The 27,172-nt window shown below is 36.2% G+C and overlaps 5 protein-coding genes across 7 annotated transcripts; 2 read left to right on the top strand and 3 right to left on the bottom strand.

The window, feature by feature from the left end:
* Positions 1 to 546: 546 nt before the first annotated feature.
* LOC306866019 (arrestin red cell-like) lies at positions 547 to 11,024 on the top strand. 2 transcript variants are annotated; one of them, XM_079410961.1, is made up of 16 exons: positions 547 to 670; positions 1,207 to 1,237; positions 1,314 to 1,374; positions 1,462 to 1,506; positions 2,063 to 2,259; positions 2,633 to 2,692; positions 2,835 to 2,902; positions 3,008 to 3,143; positions 4,289 to 4,373; positions 4,497 to 4,569; positions 4,786 to 4,923; positions 7,687 to 7,770; positions 8,223 to 8,246; positions 9,929 to 10,005; positions 10,141 to 10,195; positions 10,293 to 11,024. In XM_079410961.1, the coding sequence occupies exons 1-16, from the start codon at positions 648 to 650 to the stop codon at positions 10,378 to 10,380; spliced, it is 1,245 nt and encodes a 414-aa protein (XP_079267087.1). In that variant the 5' UTR covers positions 547 to 647; the 3' UTR covers positions 10,381 to 11,024. The 2 variants fall into 2 exon arrangements, with proteins under 2 accessions (XP_079267087.1, XP_079267088.1); XM_079410962.1 differs by lacking the exon at positions 8,223 to 8,246 and having other exon boundaries at positions 10,293 to 10,991.
* On the bottom strand, positions 10,641 to 13,112 carry LOC306866022 (autophagy-related protein 16-1-like). Its single transcript, XM_079410965.1, has 6 exons — positions 12,769 to 13,112; positions 12,645 to 12,687; positions 12,461 to 12,548; positions 11,711 to 11,784; positions 11,369 to 11,620; positions 10,641 to 11,292 (listed from the first exon to the last, which is right to left on the bottom strand). Exons 1-6 carry the CDS (start codon positions 12,854 to 12,856, stop codon positions 11,205 to 11,207), a joined length of 633 nt encoding a protein of 210 aa, XP_079267091.1. The 5' UTR covers positions 12,857 to 13,112; the 3' UTR covers positions 10,641 to 11,204.
* LOC306866023 (BPTF-associated chromatin complex component 1-like) lies at positions 13,088 to 21,264 on the top strand. 2 transcript variants are annotated; one of them, XM_079410967.1, is made up of 9 exons: positions 13,088 to 13,168; positions 13,346 to 13,371; positions 13,909 to 14,037; positions 16,670 to 16,704; positions 16,786 to 16,880; positions 17,009 to 17,110; positions 19,169 to 19,398; positions 19,499 to 19,600; positions 20,502 to 21,256. In XM_079410967.1, exons 4-9 carry the CDS (start codon positions 16,684 to 16,686, stop codon positions 20,564 to 20,566), a joined length of 615 nt encoding a protein of 204 aa, XP_079267093.1. In that variant the 5' UTR covers positions 13,088 to 13,168; positions 13,346 to 13,371; positions 13,909 to 14,037; positions 16,670 to 16,683; the 3' UTR covers positions 20,567 to 21,256. The 2 variants fall into 2 exon arrangements, with proteins under 2 accessions (XP_079267093.1, XP_079267092.1); XM_079410966.1 differs by lacking the exons at positions 13,088 to 13,168; positions 13,346 to 13,371; positions 13,909 to 14,037 and having other exon boundaries at positions 16,355 to 16,704; positions 20,502 to 21,264.
* On the bottom strand, positions 14,176 to 16,367 carry LOC306866024 (ribonuclease kappa-B). Its single transcript, XM_079410968.1, has 3 exons — positions 16,128 to 16,367; positions 15,607 to 15,689; positions 14,176 to 15,029 (listed from the first exon to the last, which is right to left on the bottom strand). Exons 1-3 carry the CDS (start codon positions 16,203 to 16,205, stop codon positions 14,885 to 14,887), a joined length of 306 nt encoding a protein of 101 aa, XP_079267094.1. The 5' UTR covers positions 16,206 to 16,367; the 3' UTR covers positions 14,176 to 14,884.
* Positions 21,114 to 27,172, bottom strand: LOC306866021 (P2R1A-PPP2R2A-interacting phosphatase regulator 1-like). The gene is made up of 9 exons (XM_079410964.1): positions 26,250 to 27,172; positions 26,052 to 26,136; positions 25,904 to 25,960; positions 25,682 to 25,728; positions 25,537 to 25,594; positions 25,383 to 25,450; positions 25,178 to 25,233; positions 24,277 to 24,361; positions 21,114 to 24,179 (listed from the first exon to the last, which is right to left on the bottom strand). The coding sequence occupies exons 1-9, from the start codon at positions 26,333 to 26,335 to the stop codon at positions 24,062 to 24,064; spliced, it is 660 nt and encodes a 219-aa protein (XP_079267090.1). The 5' UTR covers positions 26,336 to 27,172; the 3' UTR covers positions 21,114 to 24,061.

Genomic DNA, 27,172 nt, shown 5'->3' with positions numbered 1-27,172 from the left:
GAAGCTACTCCCTTCAAGCTATAATTATAAAGAAAAACAACCATCTACCACATAAATGGCCCAACCAAACAATGACTGTGGAGATATTACACTGACAGATACAGGGAAAACCTCTCAGAGAAAATATCTCTTCTTTGATATCATCCCACACAGCCACTGGATAGAAATACATCAAAAGATGACATGTTTGACCCCCTGTGTTATCAAAGCACGAATGAGTAGTACCTTACTATTGTAATATGAGCTATGTTGTACATTTTATTTTGAGAAAAAAAAACAGTGTGATTTATATAATATAAATAATATATAGTAGGCCTATTACACTACGAATATATTGCACTATACATAGTATATATTAATAGCATAATATTTAATACATAATACAATTAATATAATATATAAGATTATTCAGTGTTATTACATCAATATATTACAAATTAAATAAATAATGTATTTGCTTGTACTCTGAACCGCCGCTTGACTTGTATCTACTGCTGCCGCTTTTGTGGGTGGCAGATCACGTGACCCAACAGTAGCTCCGCCCACCGCCAGTTACCAGGGAATGGTTGAACACCTACAGGAGCTGCTGCTGTTTACACTCTGTGTGTTTTCCTCCACAAATTCCCACGGCCAGATTCTCCCTCATTATGGGGGACAAGGCAGGCACCCGGTGAGTATCTTTTTTTTAAAGCTTTAGACCTGAAATGAATTTTGTTGGGTTGTTGTTGAAATTATAAAGCGAACTGTAGGAAAGCTAATACTAGCTGGATTGTAAATGGACGTGGATGGATAACCTGACTGAGCATGATGGAGAAACCGCACTTAATGTGCACGTTTATCATATTAAAAATGATTTGTCTGTATAATTTTGTTAGAAATATGTATTACGCATTTCCAAAGGCTTCATCAGTAGTCAGTTCATCCTTTAGCATGCATGTCGCATAGCCATGTAGGGTCTATGCAATATTCTCATATTGCTCTTTAATGCTTATTATGAAACTTAGTATTATCAATATTGTCAGCATGATTGTAGTAATACTGGGCTTTGCGAGCAAACTAGCTCTCCCAGTATGCCATTTGTTGCTTTCCACCATTTGTTTGCTCTTGTCATCTGCTTCACTTTAAAATGTTCCCACCCACATTTACAAAAGATCAGCTTTGATAATGTCTATGATTATTCATGCACTCATATATCTTATTCTAAAGGGTATTCAAGAAGTCCAGTCCAAATTGCAAGGTAAGATTTTTGTATATCATACAGTCACAGTTTTGGTTTCCACAAATTGTAGTTAAAATCTGGTCTGTTTTCACAGCTTACAGTATATTTGGGGAAAAGAGACTTTGTGGACCATCTAGATCATGTGGACCCTGTTGGTCAGTGGTTTCAGATAAACGGTTCAATTGAATTTAAATGGAGAAGTGACAGTACACTTACATAAATCATATATACTTATGCTACAGATGGCGTGATTCTGGTTGACCCTGAATATCTCAAAGATAGAAAAGGTGAGCTGGAAAGCATCTTTCTTATTTGGTATGAATGCATTGAAATGGCAAATCTGGACAATACTGACAAGTCAGTAGTTATTTTCATGTTATGGCTTGTAACCAGTAAACTGCAGATTAAAATTGCATATAACTTTGTCTAAGTAATTAAAAAAAAAAAAAAAAACACTAAAAATGAAAATCCTACAAGTTAATTTCTGCATTTCAACATTGTAATGTACAGCATGAAAAATTTTGATATTTATTTTGAGATTTGTTATCTAAAAATTACAACAGTATTACTAAATTATTACTTTTTAAAGGTTCAAGTGAGCATTAGATGATGGCAAAGGTAATCTACATGTAAATATAAGGAAATGAGCATACACAGTTAAATTATATGATACCAATATATCACGCATCCCTACTGTTTGGTTTTCCAGTTGATAAATTGAAGCTTATCTCATATAAAGTGTTTTTCCATACTTTGACAACTTACTTCACATCATATGCAAATGATGTCTCACTTCTGGTGTTTCTGTCATAATCTCTAAAACTGTATTTGTTTTTCCTCCAGTATTTGTGACCTTAACCTGTGCTTTCCGGTATGGCCGTGAGGACCTTGACGTTCTAGGGCTATCCTTCCGAAAAGATCTCTACATCTACACTTTTCAGGCCTATCCTCCCATTCCAGAGGAATCCAAGCCCCACAGTCGTCTGCAGGAGAGGCTTTTGAAGAAACTAGGACAGAATGTCTATCCTTTCCATTTCACTGTGAGTTTTTTACATTTTAAATGACGATGCTGTGTTGCATACATTCACTTGTAACATATAAATTGCCATTAAATTATATATTTTTTAGTATTTGCTTTCTAATTATTATTTTGTGATTTATTAAGATTAAATAGTGTCCATTTTAAAAATTTGTCATTACATCACATGAAAATAGTAGATTTTCAGTTTTTATTTTATTGTTGTATTTTACTTACTAAGACAAAATAATATGAATTTATAATATTGGCCATTTATCAGTTATAAGGTAACAATACATATTGGTATGGTATCATACGTTACCTTTAATGTGCATTTTCTTAAATAGGAAGTACTTGTTCAGATACTTAAGTTGATATATTCTTCTGTTTTTCAGATACCGCAAAACTTGCCATGCTCTGTTACTCTGCAGCCTGGGCCTGAGGACACAGGAAAGGTATTATCACTCATACAAGGCTCATTTTAACAAAACAAACACCATCTAACACCTTTAGATTTGTCACCCAATATTGCACACATCCTGTTTGTGAAGCTTTGGCAAACTTGTCCTTTATTCACCTCCGTCTTTCTCACTCCAGGCCTGTGGTGTGGATTTTGAGATCAGGGCTTTCTGCGCCAAAACGATGGAAGAGAAGAACCACAAAAGGTTTGATTATTTACAATTTCCTGTCTGAAATCATTTGTTTGCAGTGTAAAAGAGATTAGAAAAGAGAGTTTAGATCTTATTTGAAGCTTATTTCTTCCTCTGCAGGAATTCAGTGCGACTAGTGATACGCAAAGTCCAGTATGCTCCTGAGAAACCCGGCCCACAGCCGATGGTGGAGACGACGAGGAGTTTCCTCATGTCAGACCGGTCTTTACACCTTGAGGCTTCACTAGATAAAGAGGTATCGTACTGTTTAACCCTCATTACGCATTAAGGACTGTTTAACCCCGAAGAGAGATGTAAACATTTCTGAAACCTGCATAGTTTTTAGTGGGTGAATGGAACTTTGCGAGTTTTTTTAAGAGCCTTAAAATACAAATAATTTATAATAATTTTTTTTTAGAGATAACCATTTGAAGCATTGGTCTCAAACTCCATTCCTGGAGGGTCACAGCTCTGCACAGTTTTGCTCCAACCCTAATCAAACACACCTGATCCAACTACTCAAGGTCTTCAGGATTACTAGAAACTTCCAAGCAAGTGTGATTTGGAGCTAAACTCTGCGGAGCTGTGGCGCTCCGGGAATTGAGTTTGAGACCATTGATTTAAAAGATGATTGTTTTGGACCTGGGTATGTCATGGGTAAAACATTTCTAAATATATTTACCATTTTCCCCATAACCCACACACTTTTAGAACAGAATTTTGTTGATAAACATGAATAGTATGCCTATTGACAAACCACATTTTTCATCTGAAAGTGAACATTTATGCAAGTAAAATAATTTTTACTTTGAAAACAGAGTAATATCTATGTTGTTTTGATGTTCTTTTGTTAGAAATAATTATGTAGGTTGCATAAATTTGGACTGTTTTTGAGCAATCATGAGTTATGAAGATTTAATTAAATTCCTTTCATTCCAATGGGGTTAATACTGGTAATTCTCAGATTATATGCAAATAATGATTTATTAAAATATGATTTCTTATCAGTATTGAAAAACAAGTTGTTGTTTTTTTTTGTTCATGTATGATTTTACATTTCAAAGATTTTCTATTTTCTAATTTAAATCTAATTAAAATTTTCTAATTTTCAATTTTAAAATAATCAAAAAGGGTAAATGCAGTAATAACATGGCAATAACAAACTAGATAGACATTCAAAACATTTCACATTTTTCACATTTACTCATTAAAGAGAAGTTACTGATCAGATACATTATGGTTTTAGTTATTACTGTTTTATAAAACCACGATTCTTCGGGTCCAAACATACCTGCAATGCGGAAATCATAGACAGATTTTCAATACATTATGAAGGTTAACACAGATCAGTGCTAGTAAGAAATACTTAACCTATAAATAACCTCTATTTTTCTCACACAGCTGTATTACCATGGGGAACCCATCAGTGTTAATGTCCATGTCACCAATAACTCAACCAAGACTGTCAAAAGGGTTAAAATATCAGGTGAGCTACAGCTATCAGTCCTCCAATTGTTGTTTGTAGTTTGACATTATTTTCATATTGATCTTATCATCTATGATCTGTGTACATATTCTTACTGTACTGTTTACATTTGTTTCTCTACAGTACGACAGTATGCTGATATCTGTCTCTTCAGTACAGCACAGTACAAATGTCCAGTGGCTCAGATAGAGGCAGAGTAAGTGTCTTATGTAGACTATATAGAAATTATTCTTTATCTGAACTTTTAGTTGTCTTTTATTTAAGATTTATCTTTGAGATATCATTGAGAAAGCAATCTGGCCCAAAAATGACATTAAAAAAAAACGTGTCATTGTCTTTAGTCTGTTTTCTGACTTTGTAATGATGTGTACATGGTAACAATATGCATTCGTTCCGTCTTTGCATCCTGCAGTGATCAGGTGGCATCCAGCTCTACTTTTTGTAAAGTGTACACACTCACACCCACTCTCAACAACAATCGAGAGAAGAGAGGACTGGCGCTGGACGGAAAACTCAAACATGAGGACACCAACCTAGCGTCCAGTACTATGTGAGTATTGCTGTACTTAATCACCACTAATTTACCCATATGCTCAGTGTTTACTATGAAAAACACCTATTTATTTACTTCTAAAATTGGAATTTTGTAGAATTACAAAATGCAACTTAGGACCAGATTTACTAAACAGGGCAAATTAGCATTAGAGCGCAATTCCGTAAAAGCGCCAATGGGAGGGGAAATTCTGCGTGTGATTTACAAACAATGCGCACATTAAAGAACATAGACGCAACCAGATAATTTCTGTAATGACCAGCGCAAACTACCAACAGCAGTGCAAATTACCGTCTACATTAAGACATGCTTTTTTGGGGCGTTAAATAATGGCGCAAATACCAGTAATATGACGAATGCAACCGTGCATTCACACCGCTGCCGGCGAGAGCGTCAAAGTGGCCGCGACACGGCACGTCTCGGGTGGTGTGGGCGTCGAGGAGAATTGAAGTCAGGTCAACTTTATGGTAATGAGCTATGATGGGCCGCAACCAATTGGAATGTAGAAGTCCTCCACTTGAGAGGATTCCAGAGAACGCAGTCCTGTAAACTTTGGTTCCAAACACATTAGTTTTCACGCTAGAATGCTTGTTTTTCATTTGCTCAAAACAACACCGATTTGACCGATTGCATTTAGGCTACACTTCAACCAGGACAGTTTTAATGTAGGCTGCGCTCAAATTAATGTTAATTAAAGACCAAGGCTATATCTCCTATAAATTGCATGTTGAAATTAGACAAAGTTAAGCATTTAACCATGAACACAAAAACACACCACACAAATGGCTTTTATTTGTTTATTTTGCTAGTAAACATGTAACTATAATTTCTTACTTTCACATTTAAAATATTTAATGAGGATAACTTGCACCCTACTTGTGGTCAGTCTGCACAAGATCAACATGCTTGTTTTCTTTGCGGCTCCTTTAAATACAAGACCAAGCGTTTGATCGTCAGAGCATCCACAAATCTTTCTACAGCGTTGTTGGCAGGGTGGCCAGAGTGAATTTTGACGCTCTCGCCGGCGGCGGTGTGAACGTATAGCAAGTGTTAGTAAATCGCGTTGTGTGGTTTATTTTAATACTCTCCCATTAATTTTGCATCTGAAAGGGAAACTCCTACAATAGCATATTCTATAAGGTCAGGCACAAAAATAACTATGTCCAAGCCTATAACAGTACTATTTTAACGCCAAAAGACAGTTTATGTTGGTGCAAGTTGTTAGTAAATCTGGCCCTTATTAACTTAAAGGATTAGTTCACTTTAAAAAAAAAAACTTTTGCTGATAATTTACTCACCCCCATGTCATCCAAGATGCCCATGTCTTTCTTTCTTCAGTCGAAAAGAAATTAAGTTTTTTGATGAAAACATTTCTCCATATAATGGACTTCAGTGGGACCCAAACGGTTCAAGGTCCAAATGACAGTTTCAGTGCAGCTTCAAATGGCTTTAAATGATACCAGACGATGAATAAGGGTCTTATCTAGCGAAACGATCGGTCATTTAAAAAATAAATAAACAAGTTTAAGTTGCTCTGTTCTGTGATGCGCGTTCGTGACGTCACGTAATACGCAATTACGTTGAAAAGGTCACGGTTGACGTGAAATCCAAAATTTTCTTTTAGGCTTTTTAATATTAAAACACCCAGGATACGCACACGAAATGGGCATTTTAAACGATAAACTGACACAAAGACATTTGAATATGTGTATATGGTCCTCCTTCCGCACATTTGTAAACACTGACTCGGTACTTCCGCCTAAGTCAACCGTGACCTTTTCAACGTAATTGCGTATTACGTGACGTCATGAACGCGCATCACAGAACAGAGCAACTTAAACTTGTTTATTTATTTTTGAAATGACCGATCGTTTCGCTAGATAAGACCCTTATTCATCGTCTGTATCGTTTAAAGCCCTTTGAAGCTGCACTGAAACTGTCATTTGGACCTTGAACCGTTTGGGTCCCAATGAAGTCCATTATATGGAGAAATGTTTTCATCAAAAAACTTAATTTCTTTTCGACTGAAGAAAGAAAGACATGGACATCTTGGATGACATGGGGGTGAGTAAATTATCAGCAAAAGTTTTTTTAAAAGTGAACTAATCCTTTAATTAAAAAATATAAGCATGTGTACAAAAAAAAAACCAAGCTAGTAAAGAAATTAAAATGTTAACAAAAATTAACAAGTTTTATTCTACTACTGCTACTCTACCATTCAGAACATTGGGGTTGGTAAGATTTTTTAAATGTTTTTTAAATAAGTCTCCTTATTCTCACCAAGGCTTCATATATTTGCTCAAAAATACAGTTAAAAGACAGTAATATATTAAAATATTACCATTTAAAATTACTATTTTCTGTTTGAATATATTGTAAAATATAATTTATTCCTATGGCGCCAAAATATAATTTTAAGCATCGTTACTCCAGTCTTCAGTGTCACATGATCCTTCAGAAATCATTCTAATATGCTGATTTGCTACTCAAAAAAGATTTCTTATTATCAATGTTTAAAACATTTGAGCTGCTTAATGTTTTTGTGGTAACAGTGATTATTGAAATGATAGTGTACAAAAAATGACCCTATTAATTGTTTTTAATACACTTTCATTGTCTTGTGTGTGGTTCATCAGTGCAAAACAGATGAATTTCTTGTTTCACAGTATGTCACATTGCAGAAGTGAGTTTTGTGTTGATTTTAATTCTTCAAAGGATAGAGAGTCGATTGACTGATTCTGTTTGTGTGTTTGCCTGCAGTGTGAAGGATGTGAGTAATAAGGAAGTTCTGGGTGTCTTGGTGTCATATCGGGTCAAAGTCAAGCTGGTGGTCTCCCGTGGAGGGTGAGTCACCTGCTTCCTCTCAACAGTCAGTCACACACTGGGGAGCAGTTTTGATTGTTCTGTAACTGTCCACAAATATTAAGGACTGCTAGATGTTGCTGTTGGTTTAGAGATTTAATGTCACATTGTGTGTATGTGCACAAGATTCACAATATGATTCACCTGTCCTATAGACACCATGTCAGTTCTCTGTGGATATTCGCAATAGTCAGTTTGAGGTCGACCTTATTTTCTTTCGGTTTGATATTTTCAGTGGTGCTTCAATTAGCGTGCTGTGCTTTAGCTGTTAAAACTTTTGCAGGATGCTGTGAGCTTTGTGTTTTATATTCCCTCCCTGAACCCTGGCCTCTGTGTTGCTTCGTTCTGCTTATCAAATCATTTTGTCATTCTTCCATTGTTTTATATCTCTCTTTCTGTCTGTTTCCTTCCCTTCCATCTGTCTCTTGCGTCAGGCTTTTAAGCAGCTTGCTGGAGAGGTAAATACATCCATTGTGCATTCTGGTGTCTTGCTGTATTGTCTCTTGGTTTACCCCACAAATGAGATCTGCATGGTGTTCAATGCTCTGCTGAACTTTACCCTGATGTTTCCTGTCTGATATTCATAGTATTAGAGCACTAACCTTAACACACATGAAACCGCATGTATGGATGAATCTTACTAAGAAAGGTCTAGGTCATATTTTTATCTCTAAATCCGATATTGCCTGTTTTGGGCCTCTTTATTATACTAGGGAAAATCATCCTGGATAGATTTTTTTAAAACTAAAATAATGTATGTAAAACATACTACTAGGATGATGTATAAACTACACTACAGGGGAACATGTAACATTGAACTAGACACAAACATACACACATTAAACATAGATGTCAACGCAAGGAAGGCATGGAGAGAGAGAGAGAGCGAGCGTAATGGCAGGATGTACACATCAGCTAAACGCAACTGTTAGAACCATCAAAGAATCACATCACCTTAATTAAAAAGGGGTCGAAGGCTAGAAGCGCATCTAAATAGTTAACAAGCGGTTACTTGGATATTGGTTTTGTTGGTGCGTAGTAAAGTGTCCTGGTGCATGTATAATGCGTAGATTCTTGATGAACTCCTTTAGGAGTGAAAGCTTCGTCATTCCAGCCATGGGTTAATTGGTCCGAAGTGAATCGCCAAAGTTACTGGACTTAAAACTGCCAGAAGCTCGGACTCCCCCCGAAAAGGGAGTCGTGAGATTTCCAAGGTGATACGCGTGTCTCCAGGGCACCGAAAGTAAAGAGAAGAACTTCGCCTTTTGGGTATAGGAGAAGTTTTATCTGGATTCCCTGTAACACCCATTTTGGTTAGTTTGACCAATAACAAGGCACATAGTTTCAGCGGGAATGTTTCTTTGTCCCCCTTGACACCTCATTTGCATGTTTTATGACTGATCTGGAGACGCAGTGTCATTTTTCCCACATTACAGTAAAAATAGTATGATGCATTTCCTGATCACAGTGTACATCATTGTTTGAGGAATAAAGAGCAGATCATTTTGATATCAAGAAAGTGACATCTAAAAGGTATTAAACCAAAGATACATTCATACACCAGAATATGAGTGCTTAGAGCTTACTAATATAATAATATTATTACTAATATAATATAATAAGGAAACATACAAACAACATGCATATACCAGATACCTTTGTAACTGAATAATTATGGTCTAAATAAAGAAAATGTCTCTATGTGTGTGTTATGTATCTTGTAATCGTGGGGGGTAGTCCACTGGTCAGCCAGGCCTGGCACCGAGGGTCATTTAGTTCTCTTGGAATGTGTTTGAAGTCCGATGGAGAGAACAGATAGTCGATTCTGTTTAGCATCTTTTTGACAGTGGGGGGATAACCACTGGCAATTTAGCACCCATATAAAGGTTGAATGTGGGGCCAGGTCTGTGAATTATATGCAAATGTCAAAATGCTAAAAGGGGTCTCTTAAGACATAAAGTCCCAATGACCATCAAGGATCATAAGCAGATGCTACAGAAAGTTCAAAAGAACAGCAATATTAATTTTGGAGTGAATTATGGCCTAGTCATTTCATTAGAGATTCGCCTTGTAAGCTCTTGCACACCAAGTATTTCAAATGATGGCACATTTGGTTTTGTTGTTTTTCCCTTTCATTCAGGGACGTCTCAGTGGAACTGCCTTTTGTCTTAATGCATCCAAAACCTACAGATTCCACCCTTTTACATTCAACCCCAGGTTTGCGCCAAGAGATGATCACACACACACACACACACACACACAAAAACTCATTAATTGCACTAAATAGGCTGCATGGAAGTGTAATAGGATCTCCTTCATTAAGTCACTTAATACTTTTTTTTTGTTCAACAGCTGCTCCAATGTTAGATCCACCAATTGACACCAACTTGATAGAGTTCGACTCACAGTAAGCAATACTTTTTAAATACAAACAAAGCACAATGATCACCTATGTATTTCTCTTTTGTCTAAAGCTTTGTTTTCCATGTTACTCTTTCTAACAGCAGTTTAACTCCAGATGACGACATTGTATTTGAGGACTTTGCTCGCTTACGGTTAAAAGGAGTAATCGACAAGGAAGAGGACTGCTGAATTTTTATCATCTCGTTCATCAAGAGCAGAAGCGCTTCATCAAATTGTGCAACTCATCTCCTCAAGGGTGCTCATCTTATTACGAAAGTAGTATTGGGATATTTTACTGAAAACTGGAGAAAAGTAAAAGACTTAATATGCATATAATAAGCTAATGAAGGAAGGGATACTAGAGAATTTCATACATTTTTGCATAGGCATGTGAAAATTATATCTCTCATATTGTGCCAGCTCTTATATTATGAACTGCAAGCCGGTTTGTAAAGATGGTGAAATTTGCTCCATATTTATTACTTTACAGAGACGGTCATGTGATCTATGTACAGTATGGACAGATGGATGGTTTCATTGACATGGGCTGTGCATGTTTCTCAGTGCTGCTGTGAGGCTCGTGATTGAGCACATTGTTTTACTGCAGGATGTAAATATATGAAAGTGCTGCTTTTAATTTGTTGGACTGCTGCATTGGTTTTAAAAAAAGTAACTGTATAGAGATTTAACATCCCTCAGGAGAAAGGAAAGTTGTTGTGTTATTACAATTTTCATACATTAAGGATACACTGTTTGCCATTTTATTTTTCTTTAAAAACTGAATTTTTATTTAATTTTTTAAATAAAACTAATAAAAATACAACATGGCTCTGTTACTGTGTTATTAAATATGGAAGATAAGAATATTAGCTGTATTACTAACCTCTGAATTCAGCAATCCTCATAATCCAGTGTGTTTGCTCTCAAGTCTTATATTACTATCGTGTGTGAAAAATAAATTCCAAAAGCATAGATAAACAAAAACACAATTCACATTCATAGATAATAAAGTCCTAAGGAGGAGGTCCCTGAGTTTTGGACTCTGCTGCGCGAGAGCTGACTCGATACCGCTTCTTCAGTCGACCTGCCAAACGTTGCCATCTAGTGGACGATAAATTAATTGCAAAACAAAGTCATTGAGGACACAGTAATTAAATATTAATAGAATTACACTCACCTTTCTTGTGTTGCATTGTATTTATTAATCCTCTCCGCCTCCTCTTTCTTCTCCTCTAACCAGCGGTCGAGGAGCTGCTCGTTCTGGAGGTTTGCGGCCGTCAGCTCCTCTCTCAGTGAGCTGTGCTCCAGTCTCAGTGCTGTCAGTTCCTTTGATTGACACTCCAGCTGATACTCATATTCTTCTAGATCAGCCTTCAGGCTGGAAGCCCCCTGGGCCAATACAACCGCTTCGGTCCTGTAGCGGGCAACTCTATGACAAGAAGACATACAGGCCTATTAGGACTGTTTGTCTCTGTGATTTTGTCATCTTTTTCAAGATGTACTTGGCTGTTTGACCTACTGTGAGTGACAGTAATGTAACTCTGCATCCTTCAGGTATATATTGCTGGTCAGATCTGAGATTTTCTGCTTGAGCTAGAATAAACAGAAGAGGAAGGGTATTCTATCTTTAGTAGTAGTGATATACTGTGGAAACTGATACATTATTTCAGGATTCTTTGAGGAATAACGTTCAAAAGAACAGAATTTCTATAAAACAGAAGTCTGTAACCTTATAAATGTATTTACTGCCAGTTTTGATCAATTTAATGCATCCTTGTTGAATAAAAGTGTTATTTTTAAACTTTTTCCCCCCAAACTATTGAATGGTAGTGTGTCAGGGTTTACTCCAAAATATTAGGCAGCACCACTGATAATACTAAGAAAATAAATGTTTACAGAGTAGCATATCAGCATATTAAAATGAATTCTGTAGGATCACGTGGCACTGAAGACTGGACTCAAATATAAAAGTTATTTTAACTGTAATAATATTACTGTTCTTTACTTTTGATCAAATAGATGCAGCCTTGATAAGCATTAAAAAAACATAAAATAAAATCTTAATTATTCCAAATTTGCCACAGAATATATATTACTGAGAATAAATCAATTAAAAGCTAAAAACTAATTTCATATAGATTACACATAACTACAACGTTAATTAAATGTACAAATGACCATGTTATGCAAAAAAATCTCAAGATCTGGTGGGAAATAAAATATTAGTTTTAGCAATAAGGCAGTTTATTGTTATGAATATTACTCTCACCTGTTGATTAAGAAATTCCAGCTCATTCACTCTCAAATAAAGGGTGTCGCCTTCATCTGGGCATCTAGAACTTCCATTATCTTTGGAACTGAGTCAAATATGTCAGCAAACAAAACAATACATTTAAATGTATGGCAAATGCATGTATCATGTTATATGCATAATATATTCCAATAAGTCTTGCCTGAGTTTCATGTGAAAGGCCAGCATCTCCTCCAGCCTGGACACTGTCAGAGCATCCAGTCATTACTGAAGCACTACTGATAACTTGTTTCTGTACATTTGACAGCATCTGTAATAAAACTCACCCTTGTCAAACAGGCCAGAGAAAGGATCTTTTTGCTTGCAGTCTCTGTGAAACAGCTCTCCCCGCACGTGACTCTTCCAGGACTCCATGATCTGTGGTAGAACTCAGTTGGACAATTCACCTATTTTAGACTCTTATCTAATGTATTATTACAGCGTTTTCACATTAAATATTACGGGATGTTCCAGGTAACTACTAATTTCTGTTGCAGATTTTGGCAAGATGTTGCACAAATGGCTTTAATTACTAGTCAAACATCAATCATGTTTAGTTTTCTCTGACGCAGTTTGCGGGTTTCGCGTTCTGTTATTTTGTTCTTCTGCGGCTTCCGTAGTTCGCGACACTGAAAGGGCTTTGCTGAATATCTCGTGAAATTTAGTCTACGGTGCATCAATATAGATGTAAGCAGTAGTTTTCAACCTTATAGATTAATGAAGTGCGTTTATAATTTTAGTAATTAACCTTTTGCATAGCTAACGTGTGTGTTTGTCTGCTGTTGTTGATCATTCTGTTTATTTATAAGAGTTGAGCTCTTGTATTTCGTATGTTTCCACTTCTATTTTCTCTTTTTTCTGTAGGTTGTGTTCGGAATGACTAATGACAGGTTTGTCACTTCATAAATGTATGCATGGATTTAATTTCAGTAATGCTTAATATTAATTCAGACACTGTGTCATATTCTGAGATTTGGATTGTCATTGAATTGGCTTTAAATCATGACGAAATCGTATTAAATATGATAAAACATGCAGAACTGACGTCCCTGCTGACGAAAAGAAGCTCAAACCAGCGTAAGATAGTTTGTTACTAAAGTCCTAGACTAGCCTAACTGGTTTTAGCTGGTCATACAAGGAAAACCCTTTTAAAATCAGTCAACAGACCAGTGGCCTGGTTCATAAAACAAGTTTGCCAAATAAGCCAGGCTTATTTCAGTTAGTCTGACTTATTTTGAACCAAATTAACTGACAATAAGTTAAGACTAACTGAAATAAACTTATTTATTCTTGTCTTATTTGGAAAACTTGTTTTATGAAACAGGCCACTGGGAGACCAGCAAACCATATAGTTTATAGTGATAATATTTAGCATTTTGTATGTTTATTCAAGTACACAAATTTAATTGTAACATTCTGTCTTTCAGGAACAATCATGCTGGAGCTTTCTAAAGAGAATAGATGCTAGTTTATTAGACCGACAGCTGAACCAGTTCCAGACCTCCATCAACAGAGTTGAGAGTGAACTGAGTGCACAGATCTGATATCTGACACAGGTGTGCATGTGTGTTCACATCTATCTATCTATCTATCTATCTATCTATCTATCTATCTATCTATCTGTCTGTCCGTCCGTCTGTCTGTCTTGACTTCATAAGTATCTACATGCATCAAAACCTTTCTGAATACCATCTACAAGCCAACACTTTTTATTTTTCATAATCTAAAAAAATGACAAACTCAGTGATTTAAATATCTTTCCCGTCGTAATATCACCAAACTTTTGTCTTATTGAGAAATGTTACATGTTTTCTTATTTTCTGTTATCACTTTGTTAATAGTTAGGACAAAATGAAAACATTTTTTCCACTAGTATTTTATTGAAGGGAACATAAGACTCTCCATTCACATCTTACGTTGTTCATCACAAATGTGATAATATCAAGTATATAGCACAAGGGTTGCAGGGTGTACTTCGATAAAATTATAGACATTTATATTACCACACAAATTTTTAAATATTGAAATAAATAAATGTCGACCATACACACATTTTACATGAACACCATCAAGTATCATATGAATCCATAGTGTTTTATAGTGTCTCATTTAAATATATTAAAGACCTTCTGCTTGTTTTGTTTATTTATATCATAGGGAATGTGGAGCCATCTTAATATTTCTGGGAAATATAACGCATAACATATATACTGTTTTACATAATTATTTCACTTTGTATTTATTATCTATTATCTATCAATATATCCAGTGTTTTGATCTGAAGATGAACTGCCAAATACCATTTCAGACAATGTAACAGAATAAACTGTCCACTGAGATCATTGAGAAGTCTTTTGAAAATAAATTATGAATAATTGCTGTTGAATTTGAAATTGTTTGGGTTTATGTGACCATGTACTCCTGGCGCTTGTTAAGGCGAACCTGACACAGAGACACAGCTCCGACACCTACATAGATGGCAGCAGCAATGAAGCAGTTGATGCCAACTTGGTTGTAGAGTCCGTAAATGTTCTGCGGTGGATTCTTGCTGTTGAAGATAAGAAAGTTCACAAGTAAACATTTGCATGTAGAAATGTCATATTTGGCAGTTCTCATTCAATACATGTAGTCTATTCAATGTCTTTGTGCTTACACTCAAATGCACCAAACATGACCGTTCAAAAATTGGGGGTCGGTAAGTAATGCTGCTGAAATTAGTCTCTTATTATCACCAAGGCTGCATTTATTTGATTAAATATTCAGTAATATTGTGAAATATTTAGGATAACTATTTTCTATTTTAATATGTAATTTATTCCTGTAATGGCAAAGCTGAATTTTCAGCATCATTATTCCAGTCTTCAGTGTCACAGGATCCTACAGAAATCATTCTAATATGCTGATTTGGCTAAAAAAAAAATTATTATTATATAGTGATGAAAGGAAAATCCAAAAGAACAGCATTTATTTGAAATATAATTCTTTTTATCTCATTATAAATGTCTTTAGAGTCATTTTTAATTAAATTAATGTGTCCTTACTGGGTCAAAAAAAAAAAAAAGTCTTACTGATCCACAAAAGGTAAATTGCCTTAATATATTTGATAAGATATAAAAGTAACTTACTCATCACGGATGTCTTCCTCAGTAAAAGGAACATCTTCGATCAGCACAGCAGATTTTGCACTGAAGAAAATTCCCAACATTGACTGGAAAAAAGCATAATAACAAGGTTTTTATTCATATTTAATATGGCTACATTAGGTGGAATTAATTATGGATACTGGAACCCAATTCATATCTATTAAAATACATACACAAAGAAAAAGAAAGAATATGTATTTAAAAAAAATGTAATGTCAAGGCGGCAAAGAATAGCTATTAAGGCCTTTACATCCCATGATCCCAACACCTGCTGTTACATTCCTCATATATAGCTCTGGTAACGTTATATTCAGCAGATAAATACATGACTGAACAAATCTATCTATCTATGCACATTTGTTATAACTGTATGTCCTTTTCTATCAAAAAAGCAATCTAAACTCATCAATACTATTATTATACAGGTAAAACATTCCTGTCGTTGTGGGTGAATCCCATTAGCTACAGCTAGCAAGCAATGTCACGATGATTATAATCCTTACCAGCATAACGACACCCCAGATGCTTAACACGATCCCACAGGCGGCCAACTTGGGCCCACAGAATAAAAGCGACGGCATTTTACCCGAAATCGCCCACCGATTCTTCCTCTCAAAACTGGGAAAAGGATGCTACATCCAGTCGGGATGATGTCTCCAGCACCCTTCTCTCTCTTGATCCAATCGACGGAAATCGGCAGCACTCGGGTATGTTCGACTAGTTCCGTAAGCGGATTCGACAGCGCTCGGCTTTTTTCGTATGGATGTTGCGCAGATAGTGTGCATTCATTTGATTGGCTATGCGCTGACCAATCACACGCCTCATTTTCATAGCGCATTGTACTCTGGGAATTTTTAGTTCGAACTATTATGTTCCGCTCATGCTGGTTATAGAGACTTTTTATTAGATATATGATAAAGATAAAGATATTTTCCTACGAAAGGTCACTGGATGACTGCAGCCGTCATTTTAAACCGGTTCGATCGTTTTAGACTGAGACTCGACTGGATTGTTGTTGCATTTGTGTCAGGTCTGTTTATTTCAGCTCATCACTCCAGCATGACTTCAGCTTCCACAAAGGTAAACATTTGCGTTGTTTTGCATTATAAATATTCTTAAGTAAGGATAAATCAAAAGCACACATAATTAAACGTCAATCAGGTGGGCGAGATCTTCTCGGCTGCGGGCGCTGCTTTCTCTAAACTGGGTGAACTGACCATGCAGCTGCATCCAGTGGCAGACTCCTCTCCTGCAGGGTGAGATGTGCTTTATGACTTCCTTTCCGCTGAAACATCTTCTGCAATATTTCAAACGTACTGTTGTTGTTTAAGTATAGTCGATATATTATAACAGGCTCTTTCCTTTGGCACACTGCTTCTCTCAGAGCCAAATGGACCGACACTGAGATCGAGATGCTGCGTTCTTCAGTTCGCCGCTTCGGTGAAGACTTGAACAGCATCAGCTCAGTCATAAAAGAGCGGACAGTGTAAGTGTTTGTGAAGCTGTAGATGTGATAGTTATATATAATATACTAAATGCTATATATATTAAATATCCCATGTAATATAATCTAATTGTGTGGGATATAAAATACTATTTTATATGCATATGCATTTTGTGACTGCATCAATTTTCACATTTGTATTTTCCACAGTCATTCAGTGTAACAATAGCTTATATACCAAAACATCTTGTCAGGCAAATTTAGAATAAGAGTCATTAGATGACATTAATAGACTCTATTTAAGGACCACAGTGCAGCCCCCCAAAATTAATTAACTGTAATTTGAAATCTTTACCAATCTTTGCCACTGTCTTTCAAACAACTAGGTTTTAACTATTTGTCAGCAAGAAGTGTTTTGAAATATTATACAATTTAGTATGATCACTTTTTCTTTTATACATTTTAATAAGTACAGTTTTTTTTATTCATTTTTACATAGTTACACTGAATGACAATGGAATAGCCCATATTTTACATTTTTTCACAATAATTATTTGAAATATTAAAGTAGACACTTGCATTTAATATGCTTTCTATGTATATAAAGTAACTTTTGTACATTTAAATGGATGCAGACACCAAAATGCCTATATAATACCCATATATGAATATGAAAAAGAATGATATCAGAAGTCATTATATATTCTGTGAAAGTTTATTCAGGCATGATGCCATCTTATCTCAGTAGTGTAATAATAATTAAATAATTTTACAGTTTGTGCTCTAACGACTAAAATTAGCAAATGTTTCTGTTAATTTCCTATAATAACACATGAGCTGATGCCTAAATATCAATGTCAATCAACTAAATATGTTACAATTTAAAAGTAAATGCACATTGTTGAAAAATTGTTAAAAAAAAAAAAAGTTGACCCGAAAAATTTAAATTCTGTCATCATTTACTCCGTCATGTCATTCCGTCTTTTGGATGAGACGTTAAACCGAGGTCCTGACTCTCTGTGGTCATTAAAAATCCCATGGCACTTCTCGTAAAGAGTAGGGGTGTAACCCCGGTGTCCTGGCCAAATTCCCTCTACTGGCCCTTGTCTATCATGGCCTCCTAATAATCCCCATACACTTGATTGGCTCTATGACTCTCTCTCCTCTCCACCTGTAGCTGGTGTGTGGTGAGCACACTGGCGCCGTTGTAGTGTGGCTGCCGTTGCATCATCCAAGTGGATGCTGCACACTGGTGGTGGTTGAGGAGAGACCCCCCCACATGATTGTAAAGCGCTTTGGGTGTACGGCAATACACAATAAAGCGCTATATAAATGCATCATTCATTCTTATTTATGTTAAACATAAAAGAAGATATTTTGAAGAATGCTAGTAATCAAACAGTTGATGGTCCCCCATTGACTTAGTATTTCACTCAGTTCTCTACTATGGAAATCAATAGGGACCAGAAACTGTTGGGTTCTACAAAATATTTTTTTTGTGTTCAATATATAATAAGAAAGAAACTTATATAGGTTAGGAATGACATGAGGGTGAATAAATGATAGGGCTGGGTAAAAAATATCGATTCTCCGATTTTAATCGATCTTCAGTTTAACGCAACGATATCGATTCGGGAAATCCCCGAATCGATTCTTAATGCCCGTGCTTCACGTAAGAGGATATGAATATTCACCTCTCGTCCTGAAGGTGTCACCATCTTTCGAATTGCTCCACTAAAAAAAAACAACTGTGTGCACCCTATTATTAATGTAGATGTGTATTTCAGTAATAAACTTAAGTAGGAGAGTTTCAGTTACCAGCATTTATATCAAAATATGGATCCCATGTCTGTAAAACTAACATTTTAAATGAAATATTGATAGCTAATCGATATCGAATAGAAATCGAATCGAATCGAAACCATAAAAATAAGAATCGAATCGAATTGCAGAATTGGTCACAATACCCAGCCCTAGTAAATGATGATAGAATTTTCATTTTTGAGGTGAACTATTCTTTAGGTGAGGACATCTTTCCCCATCTTACCCAAATTCACCACAAAAAACTTTCTGTCTCTCTTTTTCCTCATCATCTTGTAGTGCCCAGATTAAGACCACAGTGAAAAGGAAGCTGTATGAGGACAGCAGGGTACCTCTCACTACAGAGTCGCCTAAAAAACCCATGAAGAAAACCACAGTGACGCTACCGCCGCCTCCTGCATCAGTCGCCCCCACCGTTATCTCTGTGCCCACCTCACAAGTTGTTGTGACAACTGGATTGCAGAGTTCTTCGTCTTTACAACCAGCAATAAAGAACCCTAAACCATCAGGTGACTCAGTGCTTTTATTTTGTTTTATTTATCGTTTTTCATTGAAACTGTGGTTATATGTCTGTCAGTGCACTTACACAGTTTGGCTGTCTGTTATCAGATGTGACTCTGAGTGCTTTGAATGACTCCGATGTGAACAGTGATTTGGTGGATATTGAAGGGCTTGGAGAGGGTTCCACTAAAAAACCAAACTTTGACCAAGGTGAGTCACATTTTGAATTCATTGAAGGATAGAAATGAAAGAAAATGAAATGAAAATTCTGCCATCATTCACCCTTGTATCATTCAAAAACATTTTATGGTTCGTTTGCATTCATAATGAAGCTGGAAAAGAGGGTTTTGGCAGGTCAGGTCTTACAACGTCTTAATTCACCCTTCCACAAATTAAGGTCTTAAATTGGAGCAGAACATTTTTTGTTTTTCCAATACAAATATCTTAACGTCTTGAAAGCAAGATACAATTACTTCAGATGCAAAATGAAGATAGTCAAAGCTTTGTTTTCTGAGAAAATAAAATGTATTTAGTTTATGCTTAAAACAAGGACAAACATCCCTCAGTGGTGTCAGAAAATCTTTAAACTTGTCTGAGCCCATAAACTCAATTCACTTTGACCAGTTTCACAGAAAACAAGACTTCTTATGTGATATTTCCTTTCAGTGTATTTTCATTTAAGAAGCTATATATTTGCTCTGGAAAATATACAGTAGTCACCATTTGAAGTGGATCAAAATCTTCCATCAAAGTTGTCCTAAAACCTAAAAATGTAGGAAACATATCGACTTCTTGTTCCCTTCAATTTATTCCAGTAATTTTCTTTAACTGTTCTTAAAAAAACTCTTAAATATACCTTCATAAAACCTGCAGAAACCCTGAAAAACGTTCATTCCATTCATTGTAATTGTATGTAAAGAGTGATTGTATTATTTTTTCAGCATTTCCTGTATTTCTTGTGTATTCACAATTATTTCACAGATACTGATATCACAAATGACATGAAGGTGACTACATGGTGACAGAATTTTCATTTTGGGGTAAATTAATGTATAGGAACAAAGTGTACTGATTAAAAAGTGTGTTAAATAGTCTTTCTTTTTTCTGGCAGAGAGTTTGAATCTGGACTCCAGTCTTATAATGAACTCCAGTGATCTACCTTTGCTGTCCCGCTGATCTTCACTTGTCAGTCAAAGTGATATTCAGGTGCAAGAGGGGAGCAAAGGTAATAAAGTTTGATCATTGCTGCACACCTCGAACACCTTTTCTGCTATGGGTTCAAACAGCACCAGATCTGTACTACATCGCCAAACATACTCTACCCATGTCAGTGAAGATGAAGTAAAACGACTGCATCCTTAGCTCTTATTATGCAGCAAAAATGTTTTTAGTGGTTCATGTTGTGTGATCTGATCTGCCCACAGCTGAAAAGGGGTTTACAGGACAGTGGTCAAACTACTTCTTTTTTTAATTATTAGGCCCTTTTGTGAAGTGAAGTGAGATGCTGCTTGTAATGAAAATATGGCAGCACATCAAAAATAGTTTGAGAAATATTTGACTCATTTTCTTTCACTGCCACTGTATGTTAGCTGCAGCTTCAATTGTATGTATATATATTATTTTTTACCATTACAGAATAATTAAACGGGTCATTTCAACAGCAAACATAAACAAATCGTCTTGTCATACAATTTCTTGGCTCGGCATAAAAAGACAACATACAAATCAATAAAATGAGTTTTTATTATGATCTTTTTCATAAGAATATATGGTATAATATACATTTTATGGAAAATGATATTTCTTCTCTGATAATTGGACATTCATTTTGGGCAACTGAAAGGGAATAAATGTACTTTTGCTACCAATGTGTCAAAAAATATCAATTTTTCACTTAATTTTTCTGGTTTCCAGAATATATTTACAACTTGAACAACCGATTCAAAAATCTATCGGCTTTGGCATTTCTTTACAATGTTTTTCGTGCAGTCACAATCCATTTAGTTTCTTCACAACGCCACTCAATCATTTAAGGAGAACAAAGAAAAGGACAAATCATGATTCTCTCTCTGACATTGATACAACAGAACCTGTCATAGTAAGCGTATGGCAAAAACTCTGAAAAATAAATGACTCTGTACTTATTCTAGAATACACAAATGATTCAGAACAAACAGCTGTCAAGCCTTCCATTCAGGTTCTTGATAAATACCTGGAACTGATTATCCCGATAAACTTGACATACTAATTCCAGCAACTTTAATGCATATTGCACATTTGTAATAACTTTTAAAGACCCATAAACATTGGTATCAAACTTTGAAATCACAAGGACCCCAACAGCTGGAAATTGCAAATGACAGTGCAAGTAACTTTGGAATTCAAACTTCAAGACTCAAAAACCTGCAAGGCATTATCACTGAATTAAACACTAAATGAGTAAAAGTAAAAGGCAATGGCATTATATCGAAGAATGAGCTGTATCCCTCCAGATATATGAATATGGAAACGGAGGAACGGCTGATGTGCAACTTTAGAGACCGACGAGCTGCCGGTGTCCATACAATAAAGACTTTGGGAATCAAGAATTGTGACAATGAAGTACATACTACTACCAGAGCCTTTACACATTCATAAATAATGTAACATGCCCCACAATCAACATCATTTGCAAAATGCAGTGAAGTATCTTGGTAAATTTGCTTTAGAAGGGCTTCCAGTTCAATTAACTGCAGCATGTCACGTTTTGGATAATACATTTTCTTAATAAAATCCATCCAGCTCAAACACCACATTTAAAGCCACGATCCAGAACTGCTGCTTTTACACAAAAATCTGATCTGAAAATATTTCCCAAGTCAAAGGATTCAAACAATTAAAACATTACAAAACAAGACCCATTACAATAAAAGTAAATATGATCCCACTCACGTAACAGCAACATTGATATCCAACACTGTGCAAATAGTACAAGAGGAAGAGTAAGATATCCACTGAAACCGTGATTGTATAAACGTAGAAGCGGTTTATCGTGTTTTGTAATGCAACAGCTCATCCCTTGCAAGCATCTTAAGTCCTCAATTTCTGTACATAATTCACAACGTAAAAGTCGTGTTTGGGAAAGAAAAACAGTTTAACTAATGATTTTGACACTTGTGTCATTACTGAAAAGCATCTTGCCTCAGACAGAATACATTCTAAGGTTCTAGGTCAGTTTTCGATGTGGACTTTTAACTGAAAGTGCTTAGCGTATACTCCAACAACAGATTGAAGACGAGAGGTGAAACATCAAGTCTTTACAGTACATGTTTTAAAGGAATAGTTCATCCAAAAATTCAGATTTGCTGAATTTTTTCTTATCCTCAGGCCATCCAAGATGTAGAAGAGTTCGTTTCTTCATCAGAACAGATTTGGAGAAGTTTAGCATTAAATCACTTGCTTACCAATGGATCCTCTGGAGTGAATGGGTGCCGTCAGAATCAGAATCCAAACAGCTGATAAAAACATTACAATAATCCACAAGTAAACCACACAACTCCAGTCCATCAATAAAGATATTTTGAAGCAAAAAGCTGCTTGTTTGTAAGAAACAAATCCATCTTTTAAGGCATTTTACGTTTATACCGTCACTTCTGGATTATTGTGATGTTTTTATCAGCTGTTTGAACTCTCATTCTGACGGCACCCATTCACTGCAGAGGATCCATTGGTGAGCAAGTGAGGTGATGCGACTTCTTCTCCAAACCTTTTCTGATGAAGAAACAAAACTCATCTATACTGGATGGCCTGAGGGTGAGAAAATTGTCAGCAAATATTAATTTTTGAAACTATTTCTTTAAGTAAGCAATAAGCAAATCAAAATATGGGAGTTGCCTGAATGCGCTGGTATCATTTCCAATGATTTAAAGAATATTTTTCAAACTCAAAAATTCAGTCCTAAGCTAAAAGCTATAGGGAAAAATAAACATATTTACAGACATCAGACCCCTCGGATAAACGCAAGAGAGAAACACAAGATTAATACCTACCAAAATAATATTCGATTATTCACATATTTATACACATTTATACAAAAAGTTGACATCTATGGCCAACTGATTTTAATACTTTCTGTCCTTAGTCCTTTTTTCTACGCATTCTGGATATTTTACCAGACTGTTGGACCCTGTTAATGGAAGCTGAATATGTACCAAAATACAAAAATGTTTTGCCACAACTCGAGGAAAACAAAAAGGGGCAAAACTGGTCTTTCTTTTGAGTCTGTACACTAAGGAAAGGGTCTTTGTGTCAATATTCGCCAGGTTTCAATAACCTGAACACTTTCATTGCAAATGTGTTATTGCAGATACTATTTCATATATACAGCAAACTATTCTGTAGGCACCGAAGTTCCATAATTATTCACAAATTACAGGATAGCCTGCAGCATCCATGTTGTCATGTCAGATACATCCAGAAGATTTAGTCTTATATTGCGTCTTGAAATCAAAGTAACAACTAATTTGAATTTCCTTCAGAAGTGACTGAGCTGAAATACTCTATTCAAAGCACCAAATTAAAAGCAGGAATACATAAAGGGACAGAACCGAGATTAGGTCGAAGTTTGGTCTTCATTTTACAACACCTTGAATCCGAAGCTCTACAAGGTGATGATGTGATGAACACTGGGGTTTAGATGCTGGGATGGTGAGAGGTGAAGGGGGGCGGAGGGGAGAGAGACAGGGGGGTGGCCTGGGTGTTTGAACCAACAGGAGAAGTCCCGGAGGAAGAGTCCACTGACTGGGAAACACTATGTATGAAGAGATTCATTAAGTGCTAAAGTAGATCCTATAATGAGGCATGAAATTCTGTTCTGTTGTTTATTTAAGCATCATTGTAAGACTCACCTGACTGTGTAACTGGTTATGTGAGAAGGGTCTGTGACTCCAGCGACAAAGAGCTTTTTGGGCGGACCGTCCGATTCCACTCCACCTTGAGTAAAGGAAATGGGGGGGGGGGGGGCAATGTAATATGACAACAAAATCACTGGAGAAACTGGTTAAAAGATGGAAATTGTTATACTGGAACTGAATGATGCTGCCTGCAACAAACAAACAGCATCACTAGTGTAGCTCGATTCACAAACTAATTGATTCATTTGAATAAATCAGTCAAAATGACTCATTAAGTTTTGAAATGAACCAAGAACCGTTACTATATGCACTTATGAAATGCAATGGCAAAAAAATAACAATACAGAAAACAAAGTATCCCTATAATTACATACAGTACCATTCAAAAGTTTGAGGTCCGTCTTTTTTTCTTTTATTAATTCATATTTCTATTCAGCCAGAAAGCATTAAACTAATAAAAAATTACAGTAAAAAAATAATACTGATCTATTCAGCAAAGAGTCCGGAGAAGAAAAATTATTAGAATGCATATTAGAAGGTTTCTGGGGGATCATGTGACACTGAAGACTGGAGTAAATTCAGCTTTGCCGTTCCATGAATCAATTACGTTTTATTTTAAATTGTAATGTTTCATAATATTACTGTTTTACTGTGTTTTTGATCAAATAAATACAGCCTTCTTTATTTTTTTCAAAAAACAATAAAAATCTTACCAGCCCCAAACTTTTGATGGCAGTTTTACTTAATACAAAAAAGATAATACCAATAAAATATTAAAAGTGCTAGTAATAATAATTCTTTCATTGTATTCATTAGGATTCCTATCCTTTCTGATAAGTTTCTAATGTTCTTTTTCAAATGCATTTAGAAGAAACAACAGGTTATAAATCATTACCTTTCCTTTTCAAAGGTGCAACTGATGGCCATCTCACTCCAGAGCTCACAGATCCTCTGTTCAATCAAACCAAATCAAAATCTTTGCTCAGAAAAGATAATTGTGTCTCTTGTATTTTGAAACAAATAAATGAGACCAAATTCCTGCTAGTATTGATATTTGAAGGATATACATTCTAAAACTGTAATTTTATTAATGAACTTACCCTCGAAACCTTCGAGTTGGACTAGGTGAGGAATTAGGAGTGACACCGCTGTCCTGGGAATGGAATCCCTGCGTGGGACGTACAGAGTGAGGTGAATAACAAGAACGACAACGGACTGAAACTGATGACCTGAAACCAAAAGAGAAATACTCACTGGAGACAGATGGCCATGCCAATGACTCGCAGGAGGGAGGGGAACAGCAGGCGAGGCACTGAGATGAGAGAAAATCAAGTTAAATTAACTTAATATTTTGATAACATAACCCTTTCATTTATGCAAAATATTTGTGTTTGGTTACCTAAGTCTCTGTAAACTTCCTCTCAAAGTGAGCTCCATATTCTCAATCTGGATGACAAACACAATACAACATCACTTGACTGAATTATGTGCCTGCTAATAAATCTCTTCACAAAATTCTCTCTTTTAATTGTAAAGTAAAAACAGGCAGCAGGTGCTCAACCTACTCATGAACTCATTACTGTTTATAAAAGCATGACAGAATCGATTCTTTACTTCTCACCTGTCTCTTGTGATCGGATCTCTCACAAGACAGCGAGAATGGGGACAGAGGAAGGGTCTGTAACACAAACCAGTTATTGACGTTTCTTCAAAGTTTTTAGAAAACTAAATGACCAAAAGTGATATTCACAGACCCTCTGAACACCCACCCGTGAGGGACAGCTCGGATTCACAGAAACGCTGCTCCGACGATACCGAGCCGAAGTATTAGAGCTGAAGACTGTCGTCCCATCACTGCAGCACCAGCAAACAAAAATTGAAAGTGTTTTGGGATTAAATTATTTATTTACATGATTCAGTAGTGTATATTACTGTTTTAAATTCATTTACGGGTGCAGTTCCCTCACCCGACGTTCGTGATCATGGGGGCGCTGTTGGACCTTCGGAGGGCTCCTCCTGCGCCTGCGCACTGGTCCACCTCCATCCTCTCCATAGCTCGTCCTCTGGCGCCGGGACTGCGCGTCACTCACGGCCGGCCTCAACGCGACCTGACGCGGCCTTACTCCCAAATCTCACCCGGCAAAAGCCCGACCAGCAGGCCTCACGCCAAAATACCCGACCCAATTTAACTGAGTGGACTGCTTTCCCGTGTCTATCGCATTTTGTTGAGTTTTCTAAACGAAATAGTGTCAGCTTGCTAGACTAATTTAAAGAACAGCTGTGAGCTCGAGCCACAGCTGGTTTATCGGATCGCACACAAACTTAGTATAAACTCCTCAGGTTGATTTCGTCGGCGTAAACATCAGACAAATACAGTTATTTCTGTGCATTAAAGAGATTTTTCGTATTCAGCCCACAAGTTAGGTATATTCAGCAATATTTCCAATGCAAAGCCACCAAGTCGACAAGGTCCTTTGGCTTTTTAATCCAATCCAATTTATCCGCAAAGAGCAAATAAAACATCTAAAAGCAAAAACAGCACATAAGCGAATTAACACGGATCAAAGTGGTCAGAAAATAAGCTTTCGGGTCTTTACGGTCAAATGTCGTGATAAAGGTGAAGCTTTCTGCCACGGCTTGTTTTTTTCAAGTTTACCTGCTAACGTTAGTTTGTAAAGCAGTCGGAAAAATGACATAACACCATCCCGATCAAACATGAGATCGTCGGCTCTGTCGGTGAAGGCATCCTCAGCTGAAAGTGTCTGCCGATATAGTCTGAAACACGGGATAAATTAAAAGTTTTCGGTAATTTCTTAATTTAGAAAATAAAACATATTTCCCGCAACCAAATAGAAATTGTGCATCCCCCTGTACAACAGCGCCTCGCTCT

Source organism: Barbus barbus (assembly GCF_936440315.1).
Source record: "Barbus barbus genome assembly, chromosome: 47".
NCBI lineage: Eukaryota > Metazoa > Chordata > Actinopteri > Cypriniformes > Cyprinidae > Barbus > Barbus barbus.
The sequence above is the reverse complement of the archived record's forward strand: the minus strand, read 5'-3'. Positions and strand labels throughout refer to the sequence as shown.